Here is a 16,738-nt window from a genome sequence, read left to right on the forward strand (position 1 = left end):
ACTGGCAGAATCCGAGACCAGGGAGAAGAGTCGGTGGAGGAAGATTGGAAAAAATTCAAAGACTATTTACAGAAACTTTGTAAAATTAATGAATGTTAGAAGGATGTTGGAATGATGTTATGTGGCTTTAGCAGAAACGTTATAAAGGATTTGGGAAAAAATGACTGTTAATTGTTGAAAGGAGGGAAAGTAAAGTTACATTATATTAAGATAAATTACAGGACAAATTTCACGGACTATTGACCCATACGCCACTAATCCGCTGCCACCAACCAGGTCTTCCCCGGTAAATCACTTAGTCTCAGTCAGGTTCTCAATTTAACAAAGAAGAGTGTAGTTTATTTCAGACACAAATAAACTTTAACTGCATGCCAAACGTTGTTACTCTTTACCTTCTTAGTTTTATTTTATCCTGTCTCTATCTCTTCAACCTCCCCTCACACAAGAACCAACTGCACTAACTGTCTCTCTATTTCCAACTGCCTGTCAACTGCTTTTCCAACTGCCTTTCCCAACCAACCAGCCCACTAAAACCAACCAAATAACCACCAACAACAACTAACTCAAACCTCAGGCTAAGCCCTTTTATATACAGGTAGGCTCCACCTCCGGCTTTCCTATTGGTTTACATATTAACCCTTTCTCTCCCCCTGCACAGACATTTTTCAAATGAATGGGCAAACATTCCCTATTTTCCCTATTTTCACTGGATAAATGTTGGAGGGTATCTAAACTGCTTTTAAAGACATCCATCACTGCCTTCTGGGCAAGGAAGTTCCATAGGTTGAGTAAGTCTCAATGAACACAGTAGGGTTTACTTCTGAGTAAATATCTGACATCTCAATTCTAGCCACTTTTGTTCAAAAGTAAATCCCTTTAAAATCCCTTTAATGTAAATAGAGCTTCTGACTAGGCTTGGGGAGGATTGGAGATTTGAGGTTCACAGATGTCTTTGCTGCACTTCTTCTTAAGAAGCTTATTTTATTTATCACCACTCAGCTTCCCCCAATTAAAGGCCATTTCTCTCTCCTCTTTTTAATTTCACAAGAGAGCAGTAATTTAAGTGATCATTTAATCAGGATAACCTCATTGCGGGGGTATATAAGCTATGGTGTGTGTGTGGGGGGGGGTTCTTTTTCACCATTAGTTCTTTGGAGAGTTGTTCTTTATGTTCTGGAGAGCAAGTATGGCAGACATTAAAAGCGAATGTTAACCAGAATTCATCAACCCCCAAACTGAATATTTTAATTCTGGAGGAAAGTCGTGCCAGCTTTAGCAAAAACCCCGACCCTTTTTAGAATATGCGTTTCCTCTGCTGCTGCAAGATTTATCCCACTTTAGCTGCATTTATGCGGAAAGACATTTTTCTTTTTTCGGTTTTCAATGCACCAAACCCCTGTGGAATCCCCTTTTTATGTCTAAAAACTTCTGATCTTAAAGGACATGAATTATTCACCATAAATTCCATACATCTTTAGAAAAAAAAATTATTATTTTTTTAGAAAAATGAAACTGCATATTTAAAACTCCCCTCTTGTTCCTTGATTAACGGGAAACCATGATTGGAATTAAGATGCTGAACCAGAGGTGTCTCTCTGTGTGAAACTTTACAAAGAAATCATCCTATCTTAAAATAATAATAATAATAAATCAGTATAATACAATGCAGCCTGGCTGAAGAGGGCCAAAAGACACTGTGCAGCACATTTTAATAAACATCGTTTAGATAAACGAGAGAGCTTATTTCCACCTGGATACACTGGTAAAACAGTGTAGTGGCAAAGCAGAGATGGGGGAACAGAAACTGTAGTCCTCCAGATATTGCTGGTTCCCACCATTCACTGGCCTTGCTGGCTGGGGGCTGATGGGAGTCCAACAGCCTCTGGAAGGCTACAGGTTGCCCATTCCTGGGTAAAAACATTGGACTTCATTCCTTAGCCCCATATTCTCCAACATTTTCTGTCCCAAATCCAGGACCACCCCTTCATGCAGCCCCCCGTAGGTAACAGGTAAAGGGTAAAGGACCCCTGGACGGTTAAGTCCAGTCAAAGGCGACTATGGGGTTGCGGCACTCATCTCGCTTCAGGCCAAGGGAGCCAGCGTTTGTCCACAAACAGCTTTCCAGGTCATGTGGCCAGGATGACTAAACCGCTTCTGGCGCAATGGAACACAGCGACGGAAACCAGAGCACACAGAAACACTGTTTACTTTCCCACTGCAGTGGTACCTATTTATCTACTTGCACTGGTATACTTTCGAACTGCTAGGTTGGCAGGAGCTGGGACAATGGGAGCTTACCCTGTCGCAGGGATCCGAACTGCCAACCTTCCGATCAGCAACCCCAAGAGGCTCAGTGGTTTAGACCACAGCGCCACCCACGTCCTAGCCCCCCATACCCACCCCTCACCCACCCAGGCCGATTCGGCTTTTCGCCCCCCCCCACCTGCCCAGGTCCACCACCTACCATCTGCCACACCCCTTTGACGATTGCCAAAGCGACCCTGTTGATTCGTGCCAGGGTGCCAGTCTTAAATGGGACATGCCGGGATCCAAACAAAAGCCAGAATTGGCATCTGTCATTCGGGATGTCCCAGTTAAAATGAGGGTAAGCAGTTGCTGGGCCTAGGAAGAGCTGGTCAAGGCTCAGCCTTTCGGTTTATTTTGAGGATAGCTTGACTGCCTTTTAGGGCGAAGCCTTCTCACAGTTACTGACATAAAGAGATTAAAACACAATTCCAATAAAACACTATCGAAGTTAAAACAGCTATAACATTTCAAAAGCTAGCACTACAGTGGTACCTCGCAAGACGAATGCCTCGTAAGACGAAAAACTCACAAGACGAAAGAGTTTTTCGTTTTTTGAGTTGCTCCGCAAGACGAATTTCCCTATGGGCTTGCTTCGCAAGACGAAAACGTCTTGCAAGTTTGTTTCCTTTTTCTTAAAACCGTTAATACCCAGGGTGCATTGCTTGAAGAGGTGCAGTTGCGACTTGACTTCGAGGAGCAACTCATAGCATGCAGTGTGGTAGCCTTTTTTGAAGTTTTTGAAGGCTTTGGTGATTTTTGAAGCTTTTCCAAAACTTCTTTTGCAGCCATTTGGTAAGTTAAACTTTAAAAACTTTTTTTTGGGGGGTTGGATTTTGGGTTGGGGTGTTTTCTAGGAGGTTTGGTGCTTTTGAATTTTTTGGATGTGAAGCACTGATTTTTTTTGGGGGGGGGGTTGCGAAGGTAGGAGCTGTGCTGCCATGGGGCCCAAGAAGACTGCTGCTGCAGAGGCCGGCGAGAGGAAGAAGGAGAAGGTTACGCTGGAAATGAAGAAGGAGATCATCCGGAAGCACGACGGTGGAATGCGTGTGACAGACCTCGCCAGGGAGTACGGGAGGAATCCATCGACCATCGGGACCATCCTGAAGATGAGGGAGAAGATCCTTGTGACTGATGTAGCCAAGGGAGTCACCAGGATCGTGAAGAATCGCCCAGCTGTTCTGGAGGAAGTGGAGAAGTTGCTGCTCATCTGGTTAGAAGAGAAGCAGTGTGCAGGGGACACAGTGACTGAGGCCGTCATTTGTGAGAAGGCCAAGGCCTTGCACGCAGACCTCGTCCGGCAACAGCCAGGAACCTCAGGTGAGCCAGAAGTCTTCAAGGCAAGCAGAGGCTGGTTTGACCGGTTCAAGATGAGATCTGGAATCCACAGCGTGGTCAGGCATGGAGAGGCTGCCAGTTCTGATGTTCCTGCGGCTGAAGACTTTGCAGCGGAGTTCCTGGAGGTTGTGACGACGGAGGTCTATGTTCCACAGCGGCTGTCCTCCAAAGAACTGAGGGACATTTGCCAGAAGTGGAAAGATGTGCAGGCTTTTGTACAGCGGCACCACCCTGACAAGTACCTGACACGTGACCTTGAGAACACTTTTGATACGAGGGTCATGTCGTCTTTCAGGGAGGTGCTGAAAAGGCGGATGAAGCAGCAGACCATGGACAGGTTCTTCAGCAAGAAGCAAAGAGTGGAAGAGGAACCTTCTTCGAGTTGTCCCCCAGAGTCTTAGAAAATGTATGTACAGTACTGTACACTTTGGTGATTTTTAAACTTTTTTTGACCATAGGAACACATTAATTGATTTTCAATGCATTCCTATGGGAATCCGTGCTTCGCAAGACGAAAAATTCGCAAGACAAAAAAAACTCGCAGAACAAATTAATTTCGTCTTGCGAGGTACCACTGTACATTCATTCAATATTAATTGAAGCAGCCAAGAAAAGCAATTGAAAGCCAGCGGTTTAAAACCAGCAGTGATGTAAAACATGGAAAAGTTCCACGCCTTAAATTACCATTGGGTTTTCAATGCCACTTTAAAAGCCAGCACTGAAGGGGTCAAACATATCTCCCTGAGGAGAGAGTTCCACAGATATGGGGCCACCACCAAACTGGTCCTCTCTACAGCTCAGCAATCTTAGAAATCTTACAGGAGGCCCTACAAGACGTTAGAAGATCAATACCTGGGTTTACCTGGTTTTGATCTATGCCAATACCTGGGTTTACAGCTTCCTGATTATGACATCCCACCCACTGAATGATCGGTCCTGCTTCACTTGGTGTGAGTAGAAGACACAAACCAGGAACAAGCAAATTAAGCCTGGCATCCTGTAGGGATGAGCAAACCTGTCAGTTCCCATTTATTCCAGTTTCTCACCTTTCCCATCTTTAGTCCAGTTCTCCACATTTCCCCACCAATTTGAGAATTTTTTTAAAAAAGAAATCCTCATGAAAACTCATCAGCACTCCTGATATACACAGTTTTGTATGCAATTTTGCCAAATATACACATTTCCCCTAATATGCAGCTTCGTATGTCGTTTTAACTAATATAGGAATTTATATGCCAAATGTACCCCAGTATATGCAATGTTTAAATGCCTTACTTCACTGGAGAACTGCACTGCAGAATCGGAATGGTGCAGATGGCCATGTTTCATTTTGCAGAAAGTGCAAACCATGTATGTTCACCTTTAAATGTTTATGAATCCAATTTCTTCCCATCCCTAGCTTCCCATGACATTTGAATTTGGGACTGTGATTAGTTATGCCCTAAGAAGCCAGAATTTGTAAACCAAAAATAAACTAGGGCTTAAGGTTGGCTACCCATCCTCACTTCTTAGGTAGCAAAACCCAAAATCCACAGGAAGCCAATCTTAATTCCTTGTTTGTTTTCTGCTTGTCCCAAGGGACATAGCTGTCAACTTACAGATTTGAAAATAAGGGACCAGCAGCCTCGAAAATAAGGGATCAGCAGCCAAAATAAGGGATCAACAATTACTTTGATAAAATACATATTTTGTTGCATGCAAATGGCTTTAGATACCTATTAGGTCCATAAATTACCATATAGCATATATTCAACACAAAAAAGCAACAATTCGTTGTTGACAAAGCACAGCTGGATGTAGAAAGGGCCCCATTACCTTCAGTAGCTTATTTAAAGGACATCATCAATAAGGGACAGCAGCGGGACATGGCGCTGGGATAAGGGACTGTCCCGCCAAATAAGGGACGCTTGACAGCTATGCCAAGGGAGTGATCAGGCAGTGTGTACCAACATACAGCTCACGCACAGCAAACCCCAGCAAGCCAGTAACTGTGGTTTGTGTTGAAAGGGGAAGTTGGTGCTCACATTTGCAACCCCATGAAGAGGGGTGAACCAGTATGGTTATGAACCAATCCACAGTTGTGCTGATCTCTTCTGTTTCGAATTCAGCCTCTTTACTGTTTCCAATTTAACTTCACTCTCCCCCACATTTACTCAGGGTGGGCTAAGTGGAAAATCAATAGCGTGTCAGGAAACATCACTTTTGATTTTCATTTTCTGCTTTGCCTTTCATTCAGGGATGAAATTCAAACCTGTTTCATCCATGTAGGGGCGAACCAGGTATTTTAGGAAAGTAACTGGGGCTGTTTTGGTTTCTGATTTTCCTTTTATACCATCCGAGTGCAAGGCTTGTTTGCTCGGCCTCAGTGCAAAGGGTGCCGAAGACTTCTTATACCCAAAATAGCCAAGCCTTTGTTAACTATTGTGACATGTTACTACGTTATGTGACATTTTATCCAATGAAATATATCATTTATTTGTTTGTAAAAGCATTTCTGTACTGCCATATCCTATCACATCAGGGTGGTCTACCATGTTAAAACACAAAACACTGTTGGCTTAAAAGTCCTCAAGAGACGCCTGAAAATGAGGGTGCCTAACAAATCTCTGCTGGAAGAGTGATACTAAGTCCCCAACTTCTTGTGGAGGCCAGTTGGGCCTTTGTAGAACTGGGGACAACTAATAACACTCCTCCTGATTATCTCAATGATCAAGCTGGGCTCAAGTGGTCCTTAACATCTCCTGGGCCCAAGTTGTTCAAGGCCTTGTAGGCCATGAAATCTCAAGCCAGGCCCAATATGTCCTCAGCATGGACGTTTAAGTCAACCAGCACCACCATACATACATCATAGGAAGCAGTCTACAGCAGAAATCTTGCCTGCCAGGATATCTGATAACGGTCACTGTTTGCATTCTCTGGGCATCCTGGGCATTTTTTAGTGATGGTAAATACTTTAATTCCTGAATCCAGGTCACAGGCTCACCATATTCATACACAAATACGCCCTTAAGACAAGATTTGTAAGCGAAAAGACAATGGGAAGGCTATCCCTGTTTGCCTCCCTTACTGCAGAGAAACATTTGAGGTCATTGGGAGAGTCAACATGGCTTCAGGATTGCTCTCTTGTATGATTTCAGACACAAGGTTTATATATTTAGATATGTGTGCATTTATGAATATTTATTATATATTTGAGACCTTAGAATTCTTATAACAATTTACAAAAGAAAAGAAAAGAAAAGAAAAGCAATAAATACATTTTAGAAAAGGACACTTGGAGGGTATGTTTTCTATACACACACACCCTTCTCTGTTCTCCATCTAAGCAAGCAGGAGGAATTATCTGAGTTCAAGGACAAATTCTAGCCAAGCGAAAACACTTGGAAGGGGAGGGATAGTGAAGCAGGGTGGGTCTGTGAGGGGTGTGGCCTGGGGAAAGTTATGAGGGCCAGATTGAGAGCTCTGGAGGGCCGCATTTTGCTCCTGGGTCTGAGGTCCTCGATCACTGCCTGTTATGTACTGAAGTTCTCACCCTGGGCCAGCAGGCGGATACTGTAGATAGTTCAGGTCCACATATACAAATAAGGGATCGAAAGTGACGTTCAGTGATTGGATAGTTACAGAAAGTTGTTACAGTTACGTTGTGCTGGAGCTCTATATAAGCAGGTTGGCTGAACCCTTCAGTTCAGTTCTGTTCTGACCTGTGAATAAACAAGAGCTGGATATGTTCACCCACAACTTAACACTGCCCTCTGGACTGAATTGGACATGATACTCCTTAAGAACGGCTACGATATTTCATGAGGGCATCCTGCTGCATAAGCCACAAAAAGTGGCACCAATGAGTACACACTCCCTTTTCATTAGGCACACATTCTGTGTCCTTGCTTGCAAGTCGTTTATAAAGCGGGTCTCCTTCTCTTCCATTTTGTGAGCTCAGCATATGGTGTTCAAATCTCTCTCTCTCTGCCCCCACCCGCCATTTCCCCTTAAGGGGAGAAAAGTTTATTAAAAGCATCTTATCTGTGACTTGCTGCAAATACAAATTTACATTTCATCAATGTTTTTGGCTTTGTTAAGAAACCATATCCTCAATTTCATTTAGTTTTAGAGGGTTATCTTTCCACTAATAATCTTGGGACGCAAACAAATAATTACGGACTTGGTTTTTTCTTTCTTTCTTTCAGCCCTGAGGTGTTGTGCATGTTGACAGGTTTTTCATAACACTTGTGGTTTCCCTGTATCTCTTTTGACAGCAGTGGAAGGGATGGTGGGAAATTTGTTTGTTTTACAGGAAATAATTATTGGCAAGACGTAGTAAAACTTTAGACACATCCGTTTATAAGTGGGGGGGGGGGCATTCCTTTCAATCCTAGACTGCAAATGATTTCCTTGCAAAACTAGTATGTATCCATTCATTTTATTCAGTTTCCTAAGAAAGTGTCATGTTCACTGTTTATATCGTGCAATAAAATCCCAGCCATGAGGGACCTGACAAACTAGGCCAAGGACTGCCAATTATTTTGAGCCAGTAAGCACATAAGAAATTTTAAGGCAAGTGCTATGGATGCTAGTCACAAAATGGCTGCCATAAGGGTGTGGCATAGCACAAAATGGCTGCCCTTGTGGTGTGTAGGAGAGGCAGAACTAGTGCAAGCGAGGACGAGCATGGAGGAAAGGTTTTCTTCCTGCCTCATAACACAAGAACTCATGGGCACCTAATAAAGCTGAATATTGGAAGATTAAGATGGATAGAAGAAAGTACCTCAACACAGCGTTGGCAGTTTCAGTTGTATGGGCTGTTAGTTATAATTACTGTTCGATTTACAGAGAGGCATGGGACTAGCCTCACGGAAAGCTGTAACCATGAGGTGGCAGCATCTGCCGTTTTGGTCCACACCGAAAGTGCTTGTGGAGATGCCAGCACAAGATGCAGTGATGGCCACAAGCTTGGATGGCTTAAAAGTGGGATCTACTAGTTATGAAGACTACGTGCTCCACCTCCATCCAGTATCAGAGGTGGAGATTGCACTCATGCACTGCTTGTTAATGAGAATGGTTAAATTTCCTAAAATGGGAATGTTTGCTTATGTTGAACTGCTGTGTGTTTCCTGCACGCAGTTTTGCTTTAACAGTAGCTCTCATGTGATTGGCTGTCTGAGTCACATGGGAGAGGCATTCTATTCTGTTGTGACTGTTACTCAAGTCACAGTTGTTTTTAACTGCTTTTCTGCTTTATCTCTCTCTGTGTGAGGAGAATGGCTGATGAGAGAGACTTCTCAGGACACTGCCGAGGACTGTTTGTGTTAGTGTGATCTGTCTGAAGTGAAACAGGCAGAGGAGATCCCTAAACGTTAATAGGGAGAAACCTGAGCATGAGATTGTCAATATATTCTTCTAAGTTATATATGAAAGTAAAGTGGTTTTGTTTTGAAAAATATAAAGACTCTGGACATTACATATCACCACAATTTATTTATCTATGTATACACAACATTGCTTGCAGGCTTCCCACAGGGACCTGCTTGGCCAGGGTGAAAACAGGTTGATGGGCTTTAGGTCTAATTCAGTAGGATTATATATATATATATATATATATATATATATATATATATATATTCTTACAAACAATGGTGATATGATTATTGTGAAGCCAGAAACCATCGACAATGGCCACTCCAATGCTTAGAATCATAGGGTGGTGGTACTCATGCTATGGCCCACAGGCAACAATATATTTTAGTAGCTGATTTCTCTGCCGACGGCTACTAGCCACGACGGCTAGTTTATGCCTCCACTGAATGCCACTTTGCTGGGAATCACAATAAGGAGAGGTCATGTCATAGTCCCATTGCCGAGCAACAGTGTTGAGGACAAAGAGAAGAGTCTCTGAAATATACCCTTGGCAGCATCAGTGTATGAAGTCAAGTCCGTTCCGAGGGTTGGACAAACAACAGTCCACGTAGCCAGACAATCCAGCGGTCGGGGAGTCTGATGTTCACGAAGCCATGGGTTCAGATGGACAGCAGGAAGCAACAAGGTTGGACCAGGAACCACAGGCAGGGGCGGAGCAAGGTGGGTGCGGTGGTGGGTGCAGACTGCCCTGGATGTCACCTCCAAGGGGGGTGACAAAATGTTGTGTGGCACAGCCGTAGGGGGGCTTTTTTGTTGAAAAAAAGCTCAACAGCTCTGGCTCCCCCCAAAAATCTGAAAGCAAACCATTTTTGCCGGCAAAAAAATCAATGTGTGGTGGGGTGAAAAGGACTTTTTTGCACCGGGTACCACTTGACCTTGCTACGCCACTGACCACAGGCATTGTTTCCATCCCCTGTCTGCTGCTGAAATCTTTGTTTCAGAAGGCTGAAGCCAGCTGGTTCTCATCCATGCCTTCTTCTCCATGTCTTTGAAGGCTGATCAGCTGCAGGTGGAGTCACCCTGCCTGCTCCCATTCCCAGGTTGCTGTTCAGCAGGTGAAGCTGACTCCTTGCCCACGACAGGTTGTTGCATTCAGGTCCTGCTTACAGGCTTATCATGGAATCATAGAGTTGGGAGGGACCACACAGGTCCTCTCGTCCAACCCCTTGCAAGGCTGGAATCTTTTGTCCAATGTGGGGCTCGAACCCACAACCTTGAGATTCAGAGTCTCATGCTCTGCCGACTGAGCTGTCTTCTCACAGGCATCTCGCTGGCCAATGTGAGAAGAGGACGCTAGACTAGATGAGCCCCTGGCTTGATCCAGCAGGGCTTTTCCGACAATCTTATTTTACCCACCGATCGTCCAGCAAACACAAAGCACTTCCATCAATTTGCAGGAGACATTTGCTGATCTCCCTCACACTGTGTGGTTCTCAGGTGGTCGTGTAAGTTTGCATACATGTTTATCCAGCCTGGGCTGAATCAGCACTTTGCATGCTTATTAGGTCATGAGCCTTCAGGCAGGACCCTGTTTATTTTTATTCCGTGTATATAATGAGCGCCAAGCGCAGTGCAGGTGCTTTTATAAATATTAAATGGCGATACTTTATTTTAATTTCCTAGGATTGCAGGAGGAATGAGATTTTAATGAAAGGAGACCCAGTAGGAATGTGAGCAACGAGCTCATAAGCGCTTGCTGGATTGTGTAGCTACAAGCTACATGGCGGAATGACTACAAAAAGTAGAGTGGGGGGGATCCATTTTGACATGAGGCAGACAATTCCACAGAGCAAGCACATGCCGTATGACAAGTTATCCATTTCTCTTAATATGGGGCTCTGGGGGCATGGGGTGGTGCAGAGAGCCCGAGAGCCTATATATATATATATATTCTTTCCTTGATTTAATGAACAGTTTCCTTGTGTAATGAGCTCCCTCAGTACTTGGGGTAGGGGTGGGGGGAGACAAGAAGTAGTGAGAACAGAATAGCTAGTGCTGAAAGTTTTTAAAATGTAGAAGTCATGATGGATGGAGAGAGAGAGAGAACATCTATCTCCTTCCTTCTTGTTGTTTAGTCGTTTAGTCGTGTCCGACTCTTCGTGACCCCCTGGACCAGACCACGCCAGGCACTCCTGTCTTCCACTGCCTCCCGCAATTTGGTCAAACTCATGCTGGTAGCTTCGAGAACACTATCCAACCATCTCGTCCTCTGTCGTCCCCTTCTCCTTGTGCCCTCCATCTTTCCCAACATCAGGGTCTTTTCCAGGGAGTCTTCTCTTCTCATGAGGTGGCTAAAGTACTGGAGCCTCCACTTCAGGATCTGTCCTTCCAGTGAGCACTCAGGGCTGATTTCCTTCAGAATGGATAGGTTTGATCTTCTTGCAGTCCATGGGACTCTCAAGAGTCTCCTCCAGCACCCTAATTCAAAAGCATCAATTCTTTGGCGATCAGCCTTCTTGATGGTCCAGCTCTCACTTCCATACATCACTACTGGGAAAACCATAGCTTTTACTATACGAACCTTTGTTGGCAAGGTGATGTCTCTGCTTTTTAAGATGCTGTCTAGGTTTGTCATTGCTTTTCTCCCAAGAAGCAGGCGTCTTTTAATTTCGTGGCTGCTGTCACCATCTGCAGTGATCATGGAGCCCAAGAAAATAAAATCTCTCACTGCCTCCATTTCTTCCCCTTCTATTTGTCAGGAGGTGATGGGACCAGTGGCCATGATCTTAGTTTTTTTGATGTTGAGCTTCAAACCATATTTTGAGCTCTCCTCTTTCACCTCCATTAAAAGGTTAATTCCTCCTCACTTTCTGCCATCAAGGTTGTGTCATCTCCTTACTTAACACCTTACATCTCCCACTTCACTGTGCAGCAAAAGACAGTCAGGTTTCCTTCCACTGAAGAAAGTACGGCCACATTCGCACACTACATTTCAGCAGCCAGAAACACCATAACCAGACACTGGAGAGACCTGTCAGGAGTAAGCATGGACCAATAGTACCAAATAGTATGGGAAACAGCCTTACTAGAAAAAGGAACCAATAAACTGAAACTGACACGGGGACAAATAGAAGAAGATGCCTTCACCCCAGTATGGCTCCCCTTTATCACATACACAGACCAACAAGACAACGACAATAATCCACCAACAGCATACAAATCAATATGGCTAACCTCATCCAAAAAACCCACCCACCCCACTCACACATGAAAACAAAGACCACCACAGCCAATCACAAACAAACAACCACACCCTAGGCCAACCCCAACCTCTCTCACCACCAAAGGAACACAAGTGAATAGCAGAGAACCTGCACAAGCGACGCTGACACAAAACCCCACATATATTAAATAAAATAGTAACATCGCCACCCACCCCCACCCCCACCTATCTCCCCCCCACCTTTTCACTTCTTCTTCCTAATGTCTCGACAAATGAAACTGATCTGTAAAAAATGTTACCTGGAGAAAAAAAAGAGAGAGACTTTGCACATACTTTTATAAACTAAGAAAATATTTAATAAAAATACATGTAAGAACTACATTTAAAGGACAATCATAGAATCATAGAGTTGGAAGGTATCCTGAGGATCATCTAGTCCAACCCCCTGCAATGGAGGAAAACACAACTGTCCCATATGGGGATCGAACCTGCAACCTTGACATTACTGGTGCCACGCTCTAACCAGCTGAGCTATCCAGTGACATCAATTGTAGCATATTTACAAAAGCTACAGTTTCCCCCAAAGAATTCTGGGAGGTGCAGTTTGCTAAGGGTGCTGAAAGTTGTCATTCCCCTCCCGTATTCAAAGGCCACTTTAGTGATCATGGGGAATCCTGGGAATTGTAGTTTGGTAAGGGCATTAAGCAGGGCTTTTTCCCCAGCCGGAACTCGCTAGAACTTGGTTCCGGCACCTCTCAAATGGGTGCCATTGCCGTTATAAGAGAACAAGGGAGGCAGGCGTTCATGGTGAGTTCCAGCACCTCTTTTTCTAGAAAAGTAACACTGGCACTTAGAGCTGCTAGGCAACTCCTGTTCCCCTTTCAGAGCTCTCAGGGTGGTTTAAGAGTCAATACTTTTTCAAAGGGAACTGCGAACTGTAGCTCTGGGACGGGAATAGGGGGTCTCCTGAAAAACTCTCAGCACCCTTAAGAAACTACAGCTCCCAGAATTCTTTGGGGGAAGCTGCAATTGCTTAAAGCGGTGTGATAATGCTTTAAATGTTAGGCATGAATGTGCCCCATGCGGTCAAAGTTCCTTATCATTTTCTGGAAGGAAGATGTACAGGCCAAGTACAGGTGGCTGCATCAGTTCTGTGCTGGCAAAAACCCCAGCTGGGACAATCCTGCCTGGCCCAAACTGGATGTAAGGGCTCGTTAACAACTCACCTTTTTAATTAAAAACCCCTCTTTCTCTCTTTCCCCTCCCTTCACCCTCTTCCTGCCCCTTGTGTGTCCTGGGCTTTTGCCTTACAAGTCTGAGGGCAGGGCCTGGCTCTCGTTTTTGTTGTTTCACAGCTCCTGCTGGTAGAATTGTGTCTTGAATTTTAATTGATGTGAGCTGCTTTGGGAGATGTTTTTTCTCTTTTTGAAAAAGTGAGCTGCTGACAAGTGAGCTCTATCGCAGACCCCTCCAAGTATCCCTATTTTCCGGGGACAGTCCTGGATTTACAGAAGCTGTCTTGGGGTTTTTGATTTGATCCTGAAATGCCCCACTTTCCCTCTATTTTCATTGGGGAAATATTGGAGGGTAAGTTAGGACATCCCTGTTTTCATCTGAGAAACGTTGGTGGGTATGGAGTTATCCGACCCCCCCAAGCCATCTGAAAGCAGCCCTGTATGGGGAAGGTTTTTTGTTTTTAATGTTTAATGTTTTATTATGTTTTTTAAAATGTTGGAATCCTTCCCTGAATGGCTGGGGCAACCCAGTCAGATGGGTGAAGTATAAATAGGAAAACAACAATAACAACAATTATTATATAGGATGTCCCTATTTTCATGGGAGAAATGTTGAAGGGTATGCTATCGCCAAGCACTGCTACCCTTCAAACTACCAAACAGGGCTGCTAGAAAAACATGGTTGCCCCCTGGATCATGTGAGTCTGTTTAGAAACCTAGTTTGCTAGAACTTGTTCCTATCCTTATTTTCCTCTCTCTCTCTCTCTCTCTCTCTCTCTCTCTCTCTCTCTTTCTCTCTCTCTCTGTGTGTGTGTGTTTAAAAACCTTGCCAGTGAGGACAGCAATCCTATTTCCCCAAGAATCCCCCCAAGAATTGTATTGTTCCCAGGAGCAGCCATTCACGGAGGATAAGTGATTATACATTCTTTATCGACCTTCTGAGAAAAATACAAAACATTAAACAAAGCCACAGAGCCTTGCGAACTACCCAACCTAAGATGAACTTATAATGTCTGGTTTCAATAGGTTTTTCAAATGTTTAACTCAGTCTTTTAGATAAGTTCATGAAGATACCAACAAAAGGTAAGTTTGGTGTTATTTACAATACCAAGAGATGCTAGTGGAGTTGTAGATAGATGTTAATGAAGTTGTAGACGACAAGGTGCCGGCGTTTTGCACCTGTTTTGCCCTGGCAGTCCAAGTAATCAAGAGGCTGCTGTTCGCCCCCAATGGGGCCCTTTTACTGGGGGTAGCCCACTCCCAAGATAGTTTTCCAGGCTTCTTCAGTGGTCTAATCTCAAAGTCTTGATACGTATATCGATAGTCAGTCTTATAGAGTGAAATATACTCAGAGTCGCAAAGTGATTTCATGCTCTTTATTCAGCTCATAGTGGTGAGGAGGAATGAATGCAAGTCCCCTCAAAGTATCTGCTTTATATACATTATTTACACAATGGGCTGCACATGATTGGCTAATTCCGGAATTCTCCTGTAGGCCAATCAGGTTGTGGATTCACTTCTATCTGGAGCATGATTGGGTGGTTCCTGCCAACCAATCATACTGCTGCATTGTTCTAGGACCAATCAGACTGCTGCCTTTTGGATCCTATTGTTCTAGGACCAATCAGACTGCTGCAGTTTGGATCCTATTCAACTCAGTACATAACATAGAGAATACTCTTTTTTGGCTTAAGCTTAAGAGACTGATTTGCTAGAACTTGTTCCTATCCCTATTTTCCTCTATATGTGTGTGTGAGTTTTTACAGAACCTTGCCAGTGAGGACAGCAATCCTATTTCCCCAAGACTCCCCCCAAGAATTACATAGTATTGTTCCCAGGAGCAGCCATTCCTTGAGGATGAGGATATCAATGACTACTAGCTATGATGGCTATGTTCTGCCTCAACGGTTGAAGGCAGTGATGCTTCTGAATAACAGTTGCTGGAAACCACAGGAGGGGAAATGTCTCTTGCACTCATGTCCTGCTTGAAGGTTTCCCACAGGCAACTTGGTTGGCCACAGTAAGAACAGGATGCTGGACTAGATGGGTCACTGGCCTGATCCAGCAATCTCTTCTTGGATTCTTAACCTGCCCCAGGATTACAGCTGGGGTTGCTATATTACTATTGGAAAATGACAGCAAGGCTTATTGGGTTGCTTCAGAAAGGAAGATAAAACTCCAGGCCACTTTATTGTTAAGACCAAAAAAATAAATGCATTAATTTCCTCCCCAAATTGATGATTAGCTCCCCTCCCCACTTTAGCAGGGGATGAATCATGCTGCAAAAAGACAGCAGGGAGGGGAATGTATTTAGCCCAGCACTAAAACACACGACCAATGTTTTTATCAGTAGCATTTTTATTCCTAACAGTTGTCCTTTTGTTTTAAATCTTATCCTCCTACAATATAATAATGGGTTTTTTTTTGTTTTGTTTAAAAAGCACCACCATTTAATATTCATAAAAGCACCTGTACCGCACTTGGCATTCATTACCCACTGCAGAAAAATAAAAAGGATTCTTGCCTTTAGGCTCATAAACTAATTTCCTTTATCCAATTTTAAGCGCTGGGCTTCTATGGAAAAGCAGTGGATTTGGCTGGTCCTCGTTCAAATATCAACCGCTTCAGGTTATGTAACAGTTTGCTTGCTATTATTTGGTTCTTTGCTTTCTGAAGTGCATTTGTAAAAAACAGATAATCACCCCAAAATACAAGCATTTTGACTTTGTCTTGATATCCTACCGCGAAAGGAATTAAGGAAACTCACTGAGGAGCAACAATAAGAATGTAGTAAGAAGAGGCCTGCTGGATCAGGAGAGAGAAAGAAGGGAAGCAAGACCATTCCATCAGCTCTCCCTAAATACAAGTTCTATCAGGCTCTGCCCTCAATCACCTGTTGCGTGGCAGCAGCTATTCCATCTGGTTGCAGCAGATAGATAGATAGATAGATAGATAGATAGATAGATAGATAGATAGATAGGAACCAGGACCACGCTTTTCAGCACTACTGAGAGTCCAGCTCCATTTGACTTCTCTTTTCCCTGAATTATCTCCATTCCAGCTGGTTGTCCACCCACACTGGGCAACCCAGACACTGAAGTCCCCCTCCAAGGGTCTTCTTTTTTTTATATATATAAAATTTTTATTGGTTTTTTAACACTTAATAATAGACAATACAAAACCATACAAAAACAAACAAACATATAAACACGTATAATTTCTTCACATTTTTTTTCCTAAACCTTCTTTCATCGACTTCCTCATACCTCCCCTTTCTGCATCC

At 43.7% G+C, this 16,738-nt stretch overlaps 2 protein-coding genes across 2 annotated transcripts in view; one reads left to right on the top strand and one right to left on the bottom strand.

The window, feature by feature from the left end:
• The window catches only part of LOC310758658 (uncharacterized protein), a 324,886-nt gene that overhangs the window by 113,542 nt on the left and 194,606 nt on the right, over positions 1–16,738 (bottom strand). The window lies entirely within an intron of this gene.
• LOC310758756 (uncharacterized protein) lies at positions 3,489–4,078 on the top strand. Its single transcript, XM_083605687.1, has 2 exons — positions 3,489–3,767; positions 3,798–4,078. The coding sequence occupies exons 1-2, from the start codon at positions 3,675–3,677 to the stop codon at positions 4,041–4,043; spliced, it is 339 nt and encodes a 112-aa protein (XP_083461813.1). The 5' UTR covers positions 3,489–3,674; the 3' UTR covers positions 4,044–4,078.

Source organism: Podarcis filfolensis (genome assembly GCF_964270895.1).
Source record: "Podarcis filfolensis genome assembly, chromosome: 3".
NCBI lineage: Eukaryota > Metazoa > Chordata > Lepidosauria > Squamata > Lacertidae > Podarcis > Podarcis filfolensis.